General features: G+C 48.4%; 9 protein-coding genes across 9 annotated transcripts; 4 read left to right on the top strand and 5 right to left on the bottom strand.

Moving 5' to 3' along the window:
- Positions 1-3519: 3519 nt before the first annotated feature.
- On the bottom strand, positions 3520-6864 carry HD556DRAFT_1444459 (Mechanosensitive ion channel-domain-containing protein; the record flags this gene model as incomplete). Its single annotated transcript, XM_041306782.1, has 12 exons — positions 3520-3871; positions 3924-3932; positions 3990-4183; positions 4236-4257; positions 4311-4378; positions 4434-4471; positions 4529-4563; positions 4619-5040; positions 5094-5698; positions 5746-5821; positions 5873-6296; positions 6350-6864. The coding sequence occupies 12 exons, from the start codon at positions 6862-6864 to the stop codon at positions 3520-3522; spliced, it is 2760 nt and encodes a 919-aa protein (XP_041159075.1).
- A 1317-nt stretch (positions 6865-8181) lies between these two features.
- On the top strand, positions 8182-12781 carry HD556DRAFT_1444458 (uncharacterized protein; the record flags this gene model as incomplete). Its single annotated transcript, XM_041306781.1, has 7 exons — positions 8182-8334; positions 8382-8516; positions 8562-8654; positions 8704-8801; positions 9016-11947; positions 11996-12280; positions 12335-12781. 7 exons carry the CDS (start codon positions 8182-8184, stop codon positions 12779-12781), a joined length of 4143 nt encoding a protein of 1380 aa, XP_041159074.1.
- Positions 12782-13164: 383 nt separating this feature from the next.
- HD556DRAFT_1379719 (uncharacterized protein) lies at positions 13165-13506 on the top strand (the record flags this gene model as incomplete). The annotated part of the gene is made up of 1 exon (XM_041303209.1): positions 13165-13506. A coding segment is annotated over exon 1 (315 nt), but the record flags the coding sequence as incomplete, so codon positions are not given.
- A 32-nt stretch (positions 13507-13538) lies between these two features.
- On the top strand, positions 13539-14856 carry HD556DRAFT_558556 (uncharacterized protein). Its single transcript, XM_041310946.1, has 3 exons — position 13539; positions 13601-13779; positions 13840-14856. The coding sequence occupies exons 2-3, from the start codon at positions 13732-13734 to the stop codon at positions 14596-14598; spliced, it is 807 nt and encodes a 268-aa protein (XP_041159072.1). The 5' UTR covers position 13539; positions 13601-13731; the 3' UTR covers positions 14599-14856.
- On the bottom strand, positions 14820-16433 carry HD556DRAFT_1239436 (P-loop containing nucleoside triphosphate hydrolase protein; the record flags this gene model as incomplete). Its single annotated transcript, XM_041298042.1, has 7 exons — positions 14820-15057; positions 15113-15213; positions 15262-15461; positions 15514-15687; positions 15737-15929; positions 15984-16248; positions 16297-16433. 7 exons carry the CDS (start codon positions 16431-16433, stop codon positions 14820-14822), a joined length of 1308 nt encoding a protein of 435 aa, XP_041159071.1.
- Positions 16434-16475: 42 nt separating this feature from the next.
- HD556DRAFT_1239430 (uncharacterized protein) lies at positions 16476-16715 on the bottom strand (the record flags this gene model as incomplete). The annotated part of the gene is made up of 1 exon (XM_041298041.1): positions 16476-16715. One exon carries the CDS (start codon positions 16713-16715, stop codon positions 16476-16478), a length of 240 nt encoding a protein of 79 aa, XP_041159070.1.
- A 198-nt stretch (positions 16716-16913) lies between these two features.
- On the bottom strand, positions 16914-19622 carry HD556DRAFT_558624 (uncharacterized protein). The gene is made up of 7 exons (XM_041310947.1): positions 19496-19622; positions 19382-19441; positions 19193-19330; positions 19096-19134; positions 18965-19033; positions 18529-18900; positions 16914-18478 (listed from the first exon to the last, which is right to left on the bottom strand). Exons 1-7 carry the CDS (start codon positions 19533-19535, stop codon positions 17043-17045), a joined length of 2154 nt encoding a protein of 717 aa, XP_041159069.1. The 5' UTR covers positions 19536-19622; the 3' UTR covers positions 16914-17042.
- Positions 19623-19808: 186 nt separating this feature from the next.
- HD556DRAFT_1239462 (uncharacterized protein) lies at positions 19809-20334 on the top strand (the record flags this gene model as incomplete). The annotated part of the gene is made up of 3 exons (XM_041298045.1): positions 19809-19939; positions 19989-20041; positions 20096-20334. 3 exons carry the CDS (start codon positions 19809-19811, stop codon positions 20332-20334), a joined length of 423 nt encoding a protein of 140 aa, XP_041159068.1.
- Positions 20335-20562: 228 nt separating this feature from the next.
- Positions 20563-21410, bottom strand: HD556DRAFT_1239441 (uncharacterized protein; the record flags this gene model as incomplete). The annotated part of the gene is made up of 4 exons (XM_041298043.1): positions 20563-20742; positions 20796-20861; positions 20917-20936; positions 20996-21410. 4 exons carry the CDS (start codon positions 21408-21410, stop codon positions 20563-20565), a joined length of 681 nt encoding a protein of 226 aa, XP_041159067.1.
- Positions 21411-21661: the final 251 nt, after the last annotated feature.

Here is a 21661-nt window from a genome sequence, read left to right as displayed (position 1 = left end):
AATACAATGAATTGCAATCCACGCTACAAGAGACATGAATGAGATCCATATTTTCAGTGAACCTCTGCCACCGAAATTGTTGTTGTGATCCACGTGCCGCTGGCCATGGACCATTAAAATCTGCTTGACCTGCCATAACGGATGCATAGGCAATCAACAGAAAGCCTGGGACATGTCAGACTTGAACAATACCAACTCAACATTAGGATGCTGTTCCCAGAAACGAAGAAGAGAAGCTCCAAGTGAGTGCAAACCATCAAGTTTCATCCCCTTGATGTCATCTCTGTCAATCATGGAGTTAAGAGAGTAGTCACCCGCAGTATGATCAATGACTAAGCATAGCTTGTCTGAATTCGGTTTAGGCACAGTGTGCATGGGGACACTGTACATCCCTGGGTAGAGATTCATGCCGAAGCTTTCAGACACTCAGCCTAAACGTATCTCTTCACGTAACTGATCCTCAATGAATTTAGACTGCTCGTCAGTCTTGGAGCAAGTGTGTGAGGAATTGTCATTGATAGAAGGATATGAGTGGTCAGAAGTGTCAGCCCATGGCCAAAAACCCTGACGCAAAGCTCGACAAACTGATTTGATGAAAGGTTGATTAGGGTGATCTTCAAGAAGCTTTTCAAAACGATCAACATTGATCGGAGTAACAATACGAAACAAGTCTGGTCTCCAAGCAACAGTACGAGCAGCATCACTGTCAGAGATTTTGTTTAATGGAGGAGAAGGGACAGGCTCAGTGTATTCTGAAGAACAAGCAGTTGGACTGAAAGAGGCATCTGCCAGTGACCAAATAAGTCCTCGTATATGACACGGGCGCTTGAGAGGCCGTTCAACTGGACTTGGACTTTGATTCCTCGAAGTGCTTTGGTTCTGTGTGTCATCGTGTGCATATCCTACCATCTTGCTTGTGTGAGCAGACATGTGCATAGCGACAGGTGTTGGAGCTGGGAGAACATTCTCCGCTGTTCCATTTGCGACAAGGTTCGCGTCAGCTGAAAGTAGTCTTGTCCCGTGCAGGAGCACCGGGCTTAGATGCCTTTTCATCGTCCTCACAGTGTCTTCTGTCAGTCTGGAAATGGGACTCATAGATGTCCGCGAAGGCTGGGAAGTTACTGAGTTCAATCCTGCGTGAGTTTGCTGCTCTGTTTCTGGTGGCCTTGTCATATCTGATAACCCTCTCATGGGATCTCTCGTGGTGCAGGTCAAATCTGTTGTTAATGTATTCACCATAAGCGGCGAGCTCATCCTCTTGATGAGGGAACGCGAACTTGATGGCTCTAGCGGCTCTATTCCAGGCTGCTGACCACTGTGTTGCAGTTGTGATCTTCTTTGTTGCCACTTCTGAGGTCCCTGAATACTTGATTTCAAGGTTCCCGATGGTTTCAGTACATTTGTCAATGGTGCACGAGGAAGAGATGATTGAATGAACTGCGTTGAGGTTGACACACTTTCCCGCGACGATCTCAGCCCATCCAGCTTCGTGAAATTCTGGGCTGCATTGGTTATACATGAGACATTGTTTGACTTCTTTGGGGTCTTGCGACCAGTTGAGGAGGACATCATTAGTTCACGTGAGATTTGCAGAGAGCTGATCTGCTGTACTTGACCGTTCGGCTCGATCAAGACAGTCGAGGTCGAGCTTGACATGTTTCTGAGTGGGTTCATCATGCTCAAAACTTGGTTCTCGCTGATGTTCAATCTCTCTAGGAGCGACACTTTCTCTATCTTCTGTGCGGCACGCGGTATCTGTTTCATGCTGACCTGTCAGGCTGTGGCTCTTTCAAGTCCTCTGGTCCATTCCTCAAGCATGTCGAAGTACGGAGCCGTAATGAAAGATTTGGCTTGATTGGACGCCTCGCAGGTTCCTGTTGTGACAGCCTTTGTGATAGAGACATATGCCTCATGTTTTGAGATGATGCCATGTTTATAATCTTCGATGAAGTTGATACATTTCTCCGCCAAGTCCAATTGGGGTAGAGACGGTCCTCCAGCGTTGGTTTGGGTTGAAGACCCTGATATGGCGGGTCCCCTAAGCGAAGTTTGTGCAGTACTGGAAGAGGCATCTTGACTGGTTGACATGGAGGAACAATGGAAAATGAGTTGAAATGAGATTTCAATAAATAGCTAAAACAAACTGGCACAGGGAGTGTGTGGGCAGGAGTGCTCAAACACTGAGAGATAGCAAAGACGAACATCGAAACTCAGATTGTCTGAGCTATATGCAGTGTTTATAGGAGACTCAAGAGAGTGAGCATATGTCAGAGGTGATGTGCATGCGCAAAGTACCAGAACTCAGCCTGAGCCGAGCATGACTGTGGATTCAACTTGTTTAAAATATTTAAAACTCGATTAATTGCAAGTGAGGCTCATGTCAAACTTTTGTAATTAGTATCAACAGAAACTGATAATAAGATTCTGCCTGCATCAGACTCTAAAGACATATCTAAATTGGCCATTATAGTTGACCTGACTGCAAGTGATGATGAATACACTAGTGACTTCTTTAGTTCTTTCAATTTATAATGTTGCTGAGCCAGAGGCACCTGTGGAGGCTGACCTCTTTGGAACCTGTCTCCACATCTCCATTACAGGCCTCTGGGTCTTTTGTGCTCAATCCCAGCATTGACAACTATCATAACATATTCCCAGTATGTTGTTTATTTTATATACACTATCACTCATCCTACACATTGTCTTTCCATTCTGTCTCAACTCATCTTAATAGTCTCTTTGCATTATAATTTGCCCTTCAGTCTTCCCAACTAAGACTGAGGCAAGCATGCTTAATTCATGTCTACTCACATGTACCTAATGATACACAGTCTTTCTTTAGTCTAAGCCTCTTCATTCTTTAAGAACAACCCATGGGAAGGGAATTGTCTCTTCAACTTCTAGATCTTATCATGTAATTTGTGTTTTTTTTGCAACTGTATTATTCAACTTGAAATATACCTATCACCAGTTGACAGTACTGATTTATACTCTAATGAAAGTTGGACTAAAGGAAGAGTCTAGAAACAGAGTAAAGTGAGATAAGAGTCAGTGTACACAAGAAACACGAAACATACCTCAGTGTTATAAGAAGATCTACTGAGGCATGTACAAACATAAACAAGTGACTTATAAGGAGGTGTGGTGAGTGGATGTCATGCTCACAGAGAAACTTGAAAAAGCTGTTGTTGGCAGGTTTCGAGTCTGCACCACCCATTCTAATCTGTCGTAACCAATTCACTAGGATCAATGAAGATAAACCATTGAGCGACTCCTATTGGAAAGTATCAAACTTGCACCATCTTGGTGGACTGTTGACAATAGACAACATCATTATGTCAGCATGAAAGTCACGAAACAGGAGGAAACGTTCTAGATCTCAATTACACCACCAGCACGGACAATCCGGTTTAGAGACACACCCCTTGAACTTGAGAGTCGCTCTACAGGTCGGGGATATGCTTACTTAAGTATCCAAACAAACCACTTTACGCGATCAAGAATTAGAAAAGATAAAGTTCAACCATTTCCACCACCGTCTGCACCCACTCCCCACACAGCTGCTTTGCGACTCTTGCCTTTGCGCACACGGGTGTGTGCGCGTGTCAAATGAGTACCTTGATCCCGCGGAGGTGTGAAACCAAGGAAGCTCTTTCGACTTCCATGAGGGGAATGTCGGTTGTCAGGAGACTGAACATCTGAAAAGATATTGGGTAGTACTGCTTCTTGGGGAACATTATATTGTCGCGTGTTAGCGTCTGCATATGCGATAGGCATAGGTGCCTCATATGCGGTGATCCCTAGCTCTCGGCAGTAATATTGAACTGCTGCATGGAATGCGGTTCTGCGCGTATTCCGGAGGCCCCAGTCTCTGCAAGAAGTCATCAACAAATTACACTCAACTCAGATTCTCCACAACTTACTGCCATGTTCTGAAAAAAAACACGATCAGCTTTTGTTCCTCTTTCCTATACGAAAAACAAACATACGAGTTGTGCGAGATACCAACAGTACACTCAAGATAGCGTTGGTAACTAATATTTTGCAATACAACCGAGGTAGTCGGCTGGAACCACCTGTTCTCCTCAGTAGAAAGCCACGTATTCAGCTTTGCCTCAAGCGCGTCTAGCTTTTCTTGTGGCGTACGCCAAGCAACTTGGATGGTACAAGACTCTGCCATTTTCTGCCAGGGTAATCAGTACAAGACATTCAAAGAAGGTGCAAGAGGCTCGTACATCACTACGGCGGACGTTCGTACTGTAGGTATTGTCAGATATCATGTAATGCACAAGGAATGCTCGGATACGTACATGAACTTCGTGAATAGCTGACTGTTGAAGTAATATGTTTCGGTACCGTCTGATCGAGCAAAGACTGTCTGATAAAGAAAGTATCATGAGAACTGTACATCCATTCCAGGTAAATGGGTATACCGCAAACAAGTCCATCCTCTTCACAACTAGATTCTCGTCTAAAATGAAAGAGAAGACTTCATTAGCAACGCCCAGCCCATGATTCAGTGGCTTACTATCGATGAAGCATCGATCACCAGTATCAAAGGGACTATAAATGAGAGGGGTCATCATGATACTCAAGCGCATACAGTCACGCGACTCACTGAGTTACAAACAAGAACATGATTGCATCGAAGACATTGCTCGCAGAGTTCTTGAAGACGAAACTGGCTGCGAGACCGAGGGAATATACACTCGTCAAGGACTGCGCCACATTGACACCGAAAATGCTTAAAGAGACGAAGAACAAGATGCCGAGAGCGAAGAGTAATAAAATTTGATCGAGAGTCTTGAGCGCAGCGCCAACATCATGCATACTACGCCACAGGAACCGACGTTCCTTGTACACACGAAGCAGTGATGACTTGATCTCAGCCCGCGATATGTCACCATTGTCGTCTACGTCGAAAACCCGGAAAGCATCTTTAGCTTCATTCTGCGTAGCAAATGCGGGGTAGAAGTCTTCGGGTGTGAGGTAGGTACGCCGGCGGTCTCTGAAAGTCCTGTATATCGCCCTGGCAAGACGCTGGGTTCAAGTTGATTTTAGCGTACACACAACGCGGTTCTAAATCCTCCTACCTTTGCTTCGTGTGTTGAGCTCGCGCTGAGAACTAACGCTTCAAGCTCATCAGTGGCGCCCTTGACATTCCGGGCATCGTGTAGTACAGCAGTCTTAAGCGCCTTCGCTGCTTGAACGACAATGGTAGGATCTTCGGTGTGTGGGTCAACAGAACGCGGGCCGGAAGGGGTAGGAGGATATTTGTGAGTCATATTATTGTCGACTGAGGGGTGAGGAGCTGGTGTTGTGGCGATGGAAGCAGATTGTTCTGGCGTAGTACTTGAAGACTCAAGATCTTCCGAGGCTGCAATGATGGTCGACTTGCGCTGCTGATGTTTCCCTTTTCCCTTGTTCTTCTTTTGCTTTGCTCCGTCCTCTACATCCGCTTCGTCACCTTCACTTGGTGCGGAGCTCTCTGAGCGCAGTCTGCTACTGAGAGTATTGTAATGTTCTTTGTCGCTGAACGGATTAAGCCCAGTGAAGGTCGCAAGCATCGGATGGGAGCTATTGGACTTGTGACGGGCCGATGATTTTGGCTTGTAGTTGCGAAGAGCTTCTATCACTCGAAGGGCTTTCTTAACTCCATCCAGACGTTCCTTATACGCAGTCCTATGGAATGCAAACGCTGGAAGCAATGAGACTTATGATTCGGCACGGATCAAGTGACCGCACCAATAGCATGAGAGAGTATCCTTTGAATGGATACCACCAGGGTAAAAAAGAACAGGAACTCAATTACTTGAGCGACCTGGTGTTTCAATGAGCTTCAGAACATGAAGAGTGACGGAATGATGCTCACACGGTCCGTATAGGGTGCATAATTCTGGGCATTGGACGAGTCATTCAACTTGAAGATATTCTGGAAGAGAATGATCCAGCTGAGCCAGGCGCACGCTGCATAGAAGAGGGGTTTGATAGTATCTTTGGTCGAGGCATACAACTCGAGATTCGTTCTAACGCTCTCTGAGACATGGCCCCATGTGACTGCAATCACCATAAGTATGATGGCAGGTATAATGTCGATGATCATTGCGAGACCCCAAGAAATGACGACATTAGCTGCTGCCCAGAAGAGCCAAGCTTCGACATTGATGTCGACAAAATGCCTGTAGTCCGTTGGGTGTGGCTTGTACCAAAAGAAATGGATAAGGAGTGCGGGAGTTATTAGGACTGCCGCAAGGAAGGTGGACCCGACGAGTGAGGAGAAGAGCAGAGTAACTAGCCTGTAATGTTCGTGTTGGTCGGAAAAGGTATAGTACGTCCTTGGCAAACCTACCTAATAATGCCCCAGCCGCGAGACTTGATTTTTACACCCATTTTCTTTTCGAACTTGGCTTCTTCATCATTGAGATCCTCGTCGCCGCTCCAGTCGAACTCGTCTTCCTCATCTTCATCATCCGAAGACTGACGCGAGTCTGATTTAGGAAATCCGAAGTAACTTCCAGTAGCGGATGGTGAAATTACATCCTCGCGATAGTGGACAGATGGCTTCTGAGTCCCTGTCTGCGTAATGCTGGCTTGAGATGGATGTGAACCGCTTTCCTGTTCGCTGCATTGTGGTGACCTCTCAATATTTGTTTCGTAGTTGCTCATCAAATTGACCTGGGAACGGTCTGCAAATGATTCTTGTGATGGATAGCGGTCCAGCACCAGCTGGGTGGTGCTTGAATCAGGTTGGAAAAGAGACGAGGGTGTAGAGTTCACAAAATGGTTTTCCTCGCTGATGTCGTCAGAGGCGAATAGCGGATCGTGAGGCGCAAATGAAGGGGGGGGACGGAGTCTGTCTTTCATCGTGCTCCATATGTATTAGCAGCCTGCTTCACGTCACAGGGCAGTCGGCTGCAATTACCGACAGATATATTGCTCTTCCTAGCTGCGCACTGATCCTAGAATCAGTGAACAAGCTTGCTTGACCAGGGACTCTGGGAGAAACAGGTGAGCACAACGTGATGAGGAGTGCAAGTGTTAATTTGGCCCACCTGACTTGTATTAATGTGTTCCACCTACTCCAGGGAAGCGAACAGAACGTGTGGAGCAAGATAGCCGTAAGATGAAAAGGACTCCAAATCGTTCCCTGCGATGATGATTTCTCGAGATTTTTGTTGTCACGGACAGTTGCCATGTGAAAAATCAAATTGACATATGTGTCTCCTAAGGTCAGCTCTTGTCATCCGGTATCACAGTCAGCTCATCAGCCCAGACCAGCCCCAGGTCGTCAATATCATGAAACTGCATTTGACCATCAGCGCTCAGCTGTTGAGGCATGCATCATAACGGACATGTGATGACCGCTTACTAGGTGGTATAGCTTTGCATTTGATTCATACTTATCACACCACATGCTAAGGGAATATCAAATACGGATGAGACTTATAGCAGTAGAATCTACTCCGAGTCTACGTAGACTCTAGAGCCAAGTCTGGGGCTTCGGCAGGACTGCAGGGGGGGTTTAGACGTTGCCCGATGCACGCGCCAACGGCTGACGGGCCTAGTCCAGTGCACAAGCCTGCGTCATGGACATCGTGAGTGCCTCAGATCTCACACTCTCCAGAACTCATGGAAATATACTACATGCTTCCTACGCTGCTCAAAGTGTACTTAAGAACGACTCCGATGTTGTTCCTATGGTTGGATGGACGGCCCTGTGTTCATCTCATCCAGTCCTCATCTAAGTCCTCGACAGCAGTGACGGACTGTAGTGATACCGACTCACAGACACCGGATACATCAAGACAAGGATGAATTGTTTAAGCTCAAAGCTGTGTCTGTTTAGATATCTTACCACCACTGTATTGATAATGTTCATTTTGAGCAGAGGACGAATTCAGCATTCCAACAGCTGGTGGCGGGCGGGAAGGCATTCGTGGTGGCGGCGCGATGGTATCCAGCAATGCTTTGAACTCCGCCCGAATCCTGCTGCCGAAGCCCCAGACGGGCCCGTAGAAAAGCCCCTCTGAGAGTCCCTTTTCACTCGACGTCATAATGAACGAGCGCTGGCGTCATCGTCTCAACCCGTGATCCAGGACTGTCATCCTAATAAGGTAATACCTGGATGGTAATTGCGTTTGTTTCTTAACGACTTTCCTCAAACTTTCCTCTCGAACAAACATGTCCGCACCTACAGAACTTTCCGCAGATGCGGAGTCTATGAAGAAGCTCGAGAAGGAACTTTCAATGGAGGCTAAATCTGAGGAAAAGAATATACAGTCAGCCTTCAAAGACATGCACAAGCACGAGAAATCAGAAGCCAAGGCTTCCAAGGTAAGGCGTTATTTCCTGGATTCTAGATCACTCCTGACATTGTTTAGTCTGTAGGCAAAGCAGAGAAATCTGTCAGGAAACTGGAAAAGCTGGAGCTGGGGACCATTAATTCCCTCCATGATATCACCCACAAACATGATGTAGCTGTCGCAGACCTTCACAATGCGCAGGCAAGCCTTCACGTGCGTAGCCTTTCTCCACCTCTTCTCGACGCTTAAATTTCCTAGACCCAGCAACAGCAGCTAGAGAAACACAAACAAGACTTATCGACTGCGCGAACACACGTCGATCAGGTCACCAAGGATAAGAATGATCATGATGTAGGTGGGCTATATTCAGAATATGCACAAATCCGTTAAATATTTGCAGCGTGATCGTCACGATAAACTCAATCAGCTGCGCTTAAGCCCGCCGACCCAGACCGGTGGTCCGAGCGCCGGCACTTCAGGTGCCTCTACTGGTGACTAGTCAGGAAAGGACGTAGTACCATGCACACACACGGACAGTTTGTAATTGACAATTTTATATCAACCTCAATCCCTGTATTTTTATGGCATTATTTTCACGGCCGTATTAATTGTACCTTGCCCGAGGTTATATAAAGTAAGGATGTGCAGGCCCCAGGGCCCATCGAACTATTGGGAGCTGACATAAGCATGAATGTGTTCGTTGCATTTTCAGTGTCACGGTCGACTGCAGTAATCACGCATACGAGCTACGACAACGACGACAAGCTGTTCATCGGCGACTACGGAAGCTTCAGGATTCTGCCATGAATAAAAATCCGTTTATACCGCAGCCGACATACAACCCACCGCAACCACCACTTCCTCCAGGACCACCACCTGCTGCACCTCCAGATTATTCTGCTTATTGGGTAGCGGCAGCCCAGCAGCAGCAACAGCAGCAACAAGCGACTACAGCCTACACTCCAGCATGGTCTGCTCCTCAGCAGCCTCCAAGACCGCCCCCTGAACAAAGTGCTTTGTATGCAAATTACGGCTATGGTGGTCAGGGCATGCACTGGCAGCAGAGACATAGTCATCCTCAACAACAGTATCAACCACCACCGCCTGTGGTCCAACCACCTCCACCTCCACCTCAACAACAGTACAATCCGTATCAACCGTCCGTTGGCTATCAGCAACCGTATGTCCCTCAACCCCAACAGCCAATCGTAGCCCAACAGCAGCCTGCGTACCCGCATGTGACGCAAACAATGGCCCCTCCGCAACAGTATTTTCCTCAACAACAGCCACAGCCCCAGCAGCAGCCTCGACATAATCATGGTCTTCATCACACCCCACCCCAACATCTTCCCCCTGCCAAACGTCAACGGTTTGATGGCCCGAACCAACACCACGGTCAGAATCGACAACTTGGACCACCCCCTCCTCAGCCTCAGTTTCAACCACCTCCTGCGCCGCCGGGGAATGTCGGGATTTACCCCCAGAACCAAGGTCAGGGTCAAGGGCAGCCTGGCGCCAATCAGATGCCCCTAGGTGGAAACAGAGGTGGCATTGGTGGAAGAGGAGGCAATATGAACTCCGGAAGAGGTAGAGGTGCAGTTATGAGCGGAAACCGGGGAGGGTTAACCGGCCAACGTGGCGGCAGAGGTGGCGGCATGTTCGTGAATAATGGTAGCGGACGAGGTGGCGTCGCTGCTCAACAAAATTCTCTACGTGGACACGGCTCGAGAGGAGGCTTTAACAAGGACTTTCACAATCGTAGAGGAGGTGGGTCGTTCAATGCCGGACATCAGCACCATCAAAACAATGCTGCGTTCCGTGGACGAGGACAAGGACATACTTCAGGTCGTACAGGCCGTCAGGATGGTAGTACAAATTTTGGAAACCGTGATGCATCGCAATTTGCAAGCAGCGGTAAGAAGGACGAAAATCGGCGCACGCTCACTGACTTTAAAATTGTGGGCCTCGAGATGCCTGAACTTGGATGGACGTGGGGAGTGCTACCATCGCCTATCAAGGCTGAAGAAAAAGAGGTCGCTGCTTCTCTTTTGGAATCCTCACAAGAGCAAGTTAAGGATGAAGACATGCATGCTGGTGCCGCGACATCAGAACCCGCACCGACAGATGCGGCAGATACGAAGCCAGATACTTCCTATCAGGAACAGTCGTCCTCGTTGACGACGCCTCCACCCTCTCGCATCCGCATTTATTTTCACACTCCTGTTTCTCCTGATGACTCGCATCCAATTCCGCACAATGCTTCGTATATTGCACCTCCAGACATGCGTAAAGGCAAGCGCAAGAAGCTTGAGGATGATGACGGCGATGCAGAGGAAGGTCGAGAAAGACCGCCTCCTCCTCGCAGCAGCCAGGTGGACGATAACACCAGTGTTGACTTAGATGGAGTGGGCCGCGGAAGCGCAGCGCCCAGTGTGGCAGAAACTGCCAGTGAAGGTGATTGGCTCATGGCCGCTATCGCTGAGGATGAAGGCGATGTAGGCGCCGATGCCGACGCAGCTACTACCGTCGATGACATGGATGAAGAGGAGAGCCATGCTGCAAGTGTTCTCCATTTTGTTCCTGCTACAAATACTTTTCTCAATGGGAATGGTGAGTTGAACCTTCCTTATTTTTCGCTTTGGGTGGATGCTTTCGAGCTTGGGGGGAGCGTCCATTCGTGGCTCAAGGCTGTTGTACACACTAACATATATCTTAAAGGCTCCCATAGTACTGAGATGGACGGAATTGCCTCTTCAGGAGGTGTTCATGAGCAGTCTGATGGCTCACATACCGGGGACAATCATGATGTTGTCCCGGATGTTGAAGGAGTCAAGCCATCAGCGTCCTCAGATGTCGCTGCTGTTGACCTTGGTGTAAACCATGGTAGTGCTGCTGCGACACAGCCGAACGTGGACATATTGGTTTCTGCACCTGAAGAGGGTGGTGATGCTTCGCCAACCACCCAGCCTCTTGATGATGAAAATGTTGATAGGCTCTTTGATGCATCGGCTACTCTAGCTGATCCTTCTCATGCTATTTATTTGAGCTCTTCCTTTGACACGAGTTCTTCTACTGGTCGTGGTTCTCCTCCTGCTGTTCAGTCTGATATGCCTCATAGCGAGAAACAGTCTACTGATCATGATGGGTACCTTGATACGCAGGTATCCGACACGCAGACTTCCGACCCGAAGCCCCTTCAAGCAGAGGCGTCACTTGCGTCAACAATTCTCGACGAGGATATGGGTGTTGGCACATACTCAGAAGAGCAAGTTGTCTTAGAGCTTACCGGCGAAATTCCGGTCGAGCACGAAGAAGTCGTCATGCACACCAAAGTTGCCAACGAACCTGCGGATCACGAGCACCTTCCTGAGCCCCCTGCCTCTCCTACTTCAAATACATTGTTGTCGACCTCTTCTGGTTCAACATATGGCGAACCGTCGCACCCTCCAGCTAGTACGGTAGTCTCGAAAGGTGGCCGAGTGCCATCTGCAAACCGCCTGTCGATATCATATGCTGCCGGTAGCAGGCGTTTGGTCGTAGACGCAGAAGTGGTCGAATACTTGAAGGTTTACAGATCTGAGGGTCGAATTGAAGTCCACATATCCCTCGATAAAGGTAGCGATGATGGCCTGAAGGGCGTTTTGGTAAGATTATTTGGTTATCTACTATCATGTTCTCTAACACGATTATAGATCGAAGGACTTTCTGATGCGACAAAATCATATTCTCCTTTACCGACGTTATCTGAAGCGTCCAGCACTGACGAGACCCTACCTTCCTTCTCGAAGGCTACGCTACCTTCAAAGATCACTTTAATGGTTCATCTTGATACTGAGCGCCCATTGTCGGAACCTAAGTGGGTTAAATCGGGCGATATCCAGGAGTGGCTAAAGAGCATGTTTGGAAGAATGTTCTGGGTAGCAGGAGATGCTGCTGATGGGTGGGAAAAAAAGATCGCAGTTGTAGATCCTGACCCAGTTCGTTCTCACTATCTTGACAGGAGTCTCGATTCTGACTATCTTGTCTCTAAGGCTCCGACGATCTGGACAGTGCTGGATGGGTGGGCAGTCAACTCCCCTGTTGGTGTTCCCACAGAACGACAGCGCTTCGTGAAGACACATCTGACTGAGGTAGATAACATGATGGAGATTCTTCTCAGGTTGGTCAGAGGCGAGCGCGCCACCCCCTTTTCCCAATCTACGCCTGCAATATCAGCTCCGAGCGTGTCGGGCCCACTTTTGGCTGCTCTTTCACAGTCTTCATCGCACGGTGCCCAGCAGACGCATGTATCGTTGGCGGTGCTAGCGTTGTTCCACATGTCGGTGGACTTTGCGCGGAAGGCTTCTGGTGAGAAGGGAAAGGCAGAGGCAGAGGAAAAGATGAGTGAGATAATTCGATGTCTGCCATCCCACCTATTATACAAGAGTCTTGACGGAATGTTCAAGGAATGGAGAGCGGACAAGAAGGGAAGCCGTTGATAGTGAATAGATATGGCTGTTTGCGCATTCTTCATTTTGTACCAAGCGTTAAGTTAAAGTTGTTACATGGGTACATTTATATTTTGTCACGAAGCGTGACACCCTACGGCTCAGCTTAAATCATTGACAACATGAGGACGTTACGGCAGGGTTTTCTGCAGGTTGTTATCTCCCTCCTCCTACTCTTCGTCTGACACCATGGACTTGCATGAAGTCGAATTGTCGTGGTATGTGATCCTTAAATTGATGAGCGCTTGTGCTCACCTTCTACTCTCAGGCCCTACGGTGATGCTTCGGACGTGATCTTAACTGGCTCATTCGACCACGTAAGTCTACCCACAGTCCGCCACAGGCTCAGTTTTGTTACCTTCTTACCCTGGTAGTGGTCCTGCACCATGCATCTGCCCAAGGGCGCTTCTGGTTTCGTAGGCAATGTCAGGGTTCCTTGGAATGAGAAAGTTCCATATAAGTTCATTGTGGACGGAAAATGGGTCATCCGCAATGACCGCCCAACAGAGTTCGATGGTGCCGGGAACCTTAATAATGTTCTTATCGCGCCCTCTAAACCCATTCCTATAATGGAACACCCATCAACCACTGTTCCCCAAGGCCCCACCGACTCCATGATTTCAACTACCACATTGCCTGAAGAGTCGTTACTGTCTAGCGAGTCCTCCCCGCAGAACGCGTTGGCAGCGGATCAACAAGATGGAATCACTGAATCTGATTCCACTAATGTCACAAGCGCTGTCGATGATGTAGGCGTTTCTAACAAGGAAGTCGTTTCAAATCACGTTCCCAACATTATCGTCGAATCAGCTGAAACTCCCGCATTGAGCGGTGAGGTTGACACTTTCCATACAATCGTGGATACTGCGACGAGTGCGGCATCGCACGTTTCAGAAGAAGTTACTAGCGCACTAGAATATGTTTCCTCGGGCATCAGCTACATGTTTTCAACCACGCCCCGTGTTTCGACGGACAACGTCAACGTTTCGGTAACTGCACCAGCATAGAATTTGTTTTCAACGCTGACCTCTGTTCCTTTCACTGTGTAGGGTACAACCGAACAACTATCAACCACTTCGGCCATCGAGCCGATCATTGCCGAGGCACTACCGGAGAGCGCTCAGGGAGCTCCCTCCCCTGACATCACTGAGGCCGCGCCGCAAATCGCTCCCGTCGTCCCTATCCTTATCTTACCTGTCAACGATCACACGTTGAACGAATCTGCATCACCAGACCGGGAGATTGATGCAGGTGATCCTTTGGCCTCTGATTCATTGGATGCAACAATTTCTATTCCGTCGACGCATTCTCCCATAGTTTTGTCCAAATCACTACCTCCCGTCACGCAGGAACCTCAAGCTGGAGCGCAGGACAGCAAACCTACGGAGGGAGAGAATTCGGAAGCACAGGCAGCAGAAGAGAAGAATGGAGATTTACTCGTGGATGCAGTCGCGCTCCCTTTAGACGCGGCTGCCCCTTCCACAACATTTGAGATTGACGTCAATCCAGATTCCGCTCAAACAAGCGATGCATTCGCTGTCGATGCTGCGCCTGTCGTGCCCAACAAAGAGCCATCTTTGCCAGCGCCCGAGCCTCAAGATACCCCCGAAGTTACCAGCTCGTTAATGCCCTCAACAAACGATGATCCCAAAGATTCAAAGGAAGTTTCATTCCCGGCTCCTGCTACCACCGACCCCACTGTAACATCGTCATCCAAGTTCAACACCGCCAGCACCAGAAAGAAGCGGCGGTCACTCTTCGCCAAATTGAGAGAGTTCCTTTCCCGTAAGGAGAAGACGAAGAAGTAGTAGTTACTTTTACCCCATCTTGATCGTCTTCGCTTGTTGATAGCTCTTGGCACATTCCTCGCGCTTCCACAGCCTCTTACGACGCAGACGACTTCTGATTTCTTTCAGCATTACGCAAACGATACCTCTTTCCTTGTACTAATGAGAATTCTGTAGGGATGTGGCTGTTGTACATAGTATTGGTGTTATATATGCATTTCTATTGTGATACTGTCTGCAATTCAAGAGATAATGTCCAAAACAATACCTGGCAAAGCGATGAGAACCTCGACGGCTCCGATGGTCAATGGCTTACCTGCGCTTATCGTCTCACCTCCTCGTCGAACGAGAATTCTTCCCATATCTTTATTCGCAGAGAATGGCTCCAATGGAATAGGGCGAGTACTGAGTGTAGGACCTGATAAGGTCCCGACACGCAGGCTAATCTCCACCTCAGCAGAAGTACCCCTGGACAGTACCCTTGAGTGTGAGATCAGACACAATCCTGGTAAGACAAAAGAGGAACGAAGCGCACCGAGGATTCTTCTTCGTCACTACCCCAGAAGCTCTGTCTAAGGTAGCTATCAACTTTGATATCGTGGCAGGTACATCTCGTGAGTGATGGAACAGCTCGATCTAACCCCAGGGTTATGAGACGCAATAGAGGGGGTTTAGACGACGTACTGATGTACCAGTAGTGATTGGGAGCTGGATGTCGAATACTATGATTCGAGCTGTGAAGACTGTAGCCAATGGCACAATATCCGATGGCGGGCAAAGGACGCTTCCGATGCTCAGATGGATAGGGTCGATGGAGGTCAGGTACAGAGTTGCATTGGTTCCAGCTGCTGCCCAAGGCACGCTCTGTTCCTCCACGTCGATGACTGAACATCAGTCAGCATCCACACAACAGCACTGATAAGCATAGGAACCCACGTCGAACTATTGCAGATTCATCTCCCGGAAGTACTCGAAGGCGTTCTCCGACTTGCACAACGCCACCGCATATACGACCAGTTACACCCGTTCCGGAATTTTGTCCCTTGAAGACATTGGATATCGGCAATCTTAATGGGGAAGCAATTTCTCGAGTGGGGGGCTCCAGTTTATCTGGATGTGATTGAGCACATCAATGCAGGTACAGTGCAAAATAGCTCACCAAGCAAGTCAACCAGTGTAGGGCCTTTGTACCATTTAGACAGTACCGAAGCATCGGCGTTGTTGACAAGGTTAACGCCGAGCATGGCACTTACTGGGACAAAGCTCGTTTTCGAAGAGGGAAACCCAGACTGGACAAGGAAGGCACGTAACAACCCACATATTTCTTCAAATCGACTCGGATCCCAATTGACCTACAACCATGTCGGCGATGATAAAGACGCAGAATTATGAGACCCTGAACTAACCTGATCTAATTTGTTGACTGCCACAATAACTTGAGATACACCGAGGCTCCGAACTAGCAGCAGATGTTCACGAGTCTGACCACCGCGGTCGAAACCTGCCTCGAACTCTCCAGTGATAGCATCAACTACAAGTAGCGCGCAATCAGCTTGTGCAGCTCCAGAAATCATGTTTGGGATGAAGTCCTTGTGTCCAGGGGCATCTAGAATGGTGACTTGTCGTTGAGGGGTTGACAAAGATTGTAAAGCAATGTCCATCGTGATTCCTCTGTTGATCAGTTGGTACGCGCAATTGAAATAACAGGAAAATGCAGACCTCTCTCGTTCTTCGATGGTTCCGTCTAACTCCCATGCCCAGCTGAAGCTGCTCTTTCCAGCTTTACTGCTGCCTCTCTCATTAGCAACACGGGTCTTTTCGTCAACTCTCCCCAGTTCATAGAGCAAACGGCCCATGAGCGTCGACTTTCCAGCATCGACATGTCCTGTCATTCAGCATCAACAAAAAATCACTTGAAAATGCCAGCAAGACTTAGTACCAATCACGACCAAGCTAACAGCCTTTTTGTCACCTCCTTGCCCTTCAAGGACTTTTCGAACTTCCTGCAACAGCTTTCCACGCTCCAGTGCAATTTTCGGAGGAGGTTCATCGATTGGCTCTTCTCCCTTTGACAACAAATTCAACGCGGCCATGTCGAATAGTCGAGCATCCAAACCCCCTGTACCGCCAGGAGTCATCATTCCCGACTTCTTCGCACCTATACCAGCCTTCTTTGAGGCCTTACTCGGCGTATTCACAGGAGACATCGCTTGAGAAACCGGCGTGGTATAGCCAGACGAAGAAGGTGTCTTCGCTACTTTCTTCTGCGCCGCTTTCTCCGCCTTTTCGCGTTCCTTCGCAGCTGAAGTGACAATCAGCAAAAAAGTTCCATTAGAGTCCACAACCTGGTCTACAACAAACAAACAAACAAACAAGTCCTCCGGAAAAATGAATGAATAAAATAAAAATGCGAGTAGAGAAATACAACAAAGGAATGGCGGATGGAGCAGGGAACCAAGGTTCGTTCACCGCCTGTGCGAAAGAGAGGTTCCCCGACGCGCGTTGAATACGATATCGTCAGGGCTTGGAACGTCAAATGCAAATCCCGAGTTCATCTTCATCCCCGGTGGTGCAGCCCTAGGGCGAGACGACTTGTGTCGGTGGGACTGTGAGAGACCAAGGCTGGAGTGGCTCTGCGAATGGGAAGCCTCGTACACCTTTACAAGGTTCGGCACCTCCCTTCCATACTTGTGAGCTGAATGCGTGGCCTTGTCTTCGGGAGATGGGGGTGTTAGAGGATCATCGAGAAGTAAAGAAGCGAATGCCGAGGGAGACGCACGAGAGTTAGTTGGCTTTGGTATGAATAGAGGAGACTGTATGATGCCACAGGAATCGGTATCGTCGTCGGGTGGTGTTGGCTGTGGTTTTTCACTCGCTTTCTTGACCTTCTTTGCCAATTTAGATTGTTTTGGCTCTGCACCGGGCATCTGAACTAACGATGCAGGCTCTTGAGCCTGCGGTCTAGACAAACTTTGGAGTGACTGATAGGTTGTGGTTATAGCAGTAGTAGCTGTGGCTCCATTTGCGATGGGCGTGAAAAATTGTGTGTGAGGTTTAGGGAGCTCCTTTGGAGGCGAACTGGGCGGGGACTTCGGAAGCTTCGGCATGAGAGTAGTATTGGCACTGGCTTTCGCCTGGGCAAGCGCTGCGAGCTTGGACTGAGGGCGAGCCTTCGCTTCAACCTCTTGGCGCATGATGGGCAAGTTTGGGGTGGCGTCAGCTCGAGGTGGCGAATGTGGCATCGTTGGTTTGACAGTAGCAACTGACGATGCCTTAGACGCCGCGCTCGACTCGCTCTTTGGAGAAGGTCTCGCAGTTCTTTCGCGATCATGAGCTTCTAACTCCAAAGCTGTCTGGATAGCCTGTTTGACGTGCCCAGACATAGAAGAAGGGGTGGTAGACGGAGCCTTTATAGAAGGAAGTATCTTCTCTGCAGGCGGGGGTTTTACAGTGGTTGCAAATGATAATCGACTTTCAGCGGTAGGTCGTAAGGCGGGGTAAGTAAGCACTGAAGTCGTCTCCAAATCCGATGAACGAGAACTCCTCGTACTTGCACGAGAACTCGCAAGCATGGATAATTTAGAGGGTTTACTGCTGGCTGGAGGCTTCGGAGGGAGCGGTTTTCCGCTCGCTTTCGACTGGAAATCAGAAATCTCGGGAAGAGTATCCATGGGTGGTACAGGAACAACTGATGATTTTGCACGCGATGTTGCGCGCTCTGTTGGAAGCGGAAGTGGCTCTGTGCGTATATCAGATTGTGATACTGATGTGGCAAGCGATGGAGCGGCTTCGTAGCTCGAAAGACGTTGTACTGCGGAGGGCGATGGTGATGGAGGGATGAAGTTTGGGTCCATCGCGGTCTCAGGATATTCTAGCGCCACGGTACTGCGTTGGCGAGTATCTGTCCTGACTTCAGTCACATCAATCAAATCCTTGCTGATACCAACACACCAATAACTTCTCCGTACGATGTCGTGGTATCAGTAATCATTGATGCACGTGGATTATTCAAAGCTACGAGCTGCTGTTTTGAAGGCCAGTGGCGAGAGGGTTCAGTCCTTTCGGTAATCTCCGTAATGGTGCTGAGCCTCGAGCCGCGTGACAAGACGCCCAATGGTATATCATCCGAATCGACCTCTTCTGGAAATTCCTCGGGATAGTAGACCTCATGTTGACCTTGCTGTGCTAATACTATGAGGGGAACTCGAGGTCGGTCCAAGTCGCCATCGTAATATTCGTAGCCTGTTGGTCCAGCCACGTATTGTGGTTCGTTATGGACCTCCTCGCCTTCCGATGGTAGTATATCAATACTGTCAGGTCGCACTAAAACACATTCAGCTCCTGACTGTACGAAGGCTGACGCAGGGATCGTGGGGACGACATGCACCTTCCTGTTCCTCGTCTCGTCTACGGCGTAGCCGGTTCCATAAACGGGATCCAAAACGGGGGGTAACAACAACATGGTGGAAGAGCGAATGCAAGACTATTTACAAATGAGAGGTTACGTCGGAAACTTACCTTTGCGAGTTTTGGCTGATGCTCTCCGGTCTTGCTCCTCTATCAAGAGTGCGTCAGTTAAAAGACACGAGGTTAAAGAGGTTGATGTGTTACGCACCATACAAATACGATAAACTGCTCTCTACATTAAAGTACTGGTCCCATAGGGTTTCCTTGATGAAGTCATCGTCGAGGCCTGAGACTGCTTCATCTCCAATGAGCTCTCTGATTTGTTCAAGACAGAACGTCATTTGAGCTGTATTGAGCTCTCAGCGTGCATCACGAGCACATATATCGGGCCACTCGCCATGCTGCTCGGGAGTGAGCTCGTCTCCTCCGTCGGACAATGCAGCATCATCCAATTCATCTAGTCACACGATGAATTTCAAATTAAACTGCCATCAGGATGATTCGTGCATACCATGGATGTTCATATTTCGTACAAGCCTATGTCTGGACATTGTAAAGATTACAGATGGAGATACAATGATATGTACAAAGATTTGAGAAGAATCTATGCAATCTGGTTCAATTGCTTAATTACTGACTGGCGAGTTGCCAAACAAGCACAAACAAAACACCTTTTATTACCGTCACATAAAAGTGATACTTACTACAACTTTGCTAGAACGCGTTTTGAAAAGACCAGAATCATGCTTGCTTCTGCTCGTCATAGTTTTTCTCGCATACCGCGTCGCGTAGGTTGATAGTCATCTAAGAATGGTTTTGCGCCGATGATTTTCTTTTTCAAGGCTTTCTCAACAACTTCGACGCGTGCATATGACGTCTCCAAGCTCATCCTCATTGGACGACTAGGCAAAGACCCTGAAGTTCGTACTACCAAAGGTGACAAGGAATACGCTTCGTAAGTTTTTTATATCTTTTCCGAGATGTCCCTCTGAATTTGTGTTCAGTTATACCGTTGCGACCACCAACTACCCACCTCCACCTCCTAACCCTGATGGCAGTGAGTAAACCTAGTTTTCTTGGGGCATTAGTATCACCTGAACTCTTGCTTCAGACCGCCAAGAGGCTGGAACCACGTGGCACCACATCATTTGCTTCAATCCTAATCAGACCAACTACTTGCGCACTCTCCAGAAAGGGACCCAAGTCTACGTTGAGGCGAACTTTGAGCTTCGTGACCCAGACCCAAGCGCGGACTCATCTTCACCGCAGGGCCAAAGACAGATATTCCTCAGACACGGTATATTGCTTCTTTCTTATTTCAACCTTTCCGTAACTGATTGTTGTTTATAGAAAGCATCCGGGTTATCAGGCACGCCCCCTCGCATAGCGAGAGCCCCGAGTAGTGCATGTCACTTTATGACTATCATAGCTACAAATCTTATTGGTATAACTATTACACACCACCGCTCACCCCACACGATAATATATGTTACATTCACTCGTCATGATGGTCAAATGGCGACTCGGACCGCCTTCTCATGCCAAGTGCGTTGTGGGAAGGATCTGTGAGCCATGCCTTTACTCGCTAATGAACTGGCGAACCTCAACTCGCTGATATGAGCTTACCGTGCTCTCCCGGATTGGTACAGACGGGAGAGGCGCATGCATCTCTGTCCCTAGAACAGATGAGGCTGACATTCGTGCACCTTCTGACTTGTTGATTTTGTGAAGATAATCCCGTACAGTTGTTACCACAAGCTAATGGTTGGTGTGTGAATGTTGAATCGAGTGAGTTTTGGAAGAGGACGTACGTGATGGTCTTCTTGGGTTGAACCCGAGTAGCAAGCAACAACAGCAATAGGACAACAATGGGCGTTCTATACAGCCTCAATCAGCTCTTCAAATTCATAAATAAACAACACATATACTAACGTCCAACCAGATCGGGAACGCTGGACGGAAGCAAACTTAAGTTGGTCGTTTCCAGAAGTATATGGCAAAAGTTATTTACCTCCCCCGTGAATAATATAGTCCCCTTGGATCCCCAGCTGTTTTGCTGACTTGCCCATTGCGCTCATGCTTTTCTCCACATAATAGCTCGAATGGCCAGTCTGCCTCACGACCCCAACCATGCCATCCACACTTGTCCAACTATCTAAACTGACATCCCCAACACCGGCTGGGTGACCAAGGTCGCCCACGGTACACGCAAATAACGTATGACCCGCGATAGTTTGTATAGAGATGACGAGGCCTTTGCCTTTTGAATGTCGAGAGGACGCACGGAAGCGTTTGCGTAGAGACAAACCAAGCGTGACCGCGTCAGACGCTGAAAATGATGGAAAACGATAATTGCCCTCCTCAGTGAGTGCTTGAGAAGCGAGTTCAGCGTCTGAGGGTATCATTGCGTGGAAGGAGGTAAACATGAGGATGAAAAATGTACAATGGAATGTCAAGAAGGAGAATGAGAGACGGAGTGGCCCACGGACCTTGGGAGCAGAGATTGTTCTATACCAGATGGAGGCAATTACATGCAAGACAATAGAACTTGAACATAGAATATGCTCAGACAACTCAAATTTGAAGGTGAAGGGATAATTCAATATATATTATTAACAGGCCTGCTGGCGTATTAACGGCTAGTATACCACAAAAGCAAGCTTACAGTGGGTCTTCG

This window comes from Suillus plorans (assembly GCF_016647745.1).
Source record: "Suillus plorans strain S12 chromosome Unknown HD556scaffold_36, whole genome shotgun sequence".
NCBI lineage: Eukaryota > Fungi > Basidiomycota > Agaricomycetes > Boletales > Suillaceae > Suillus > Suillus plorans.
This window is presented reverse-complemented; position numbering and strand designations above follow the sequence as displayed.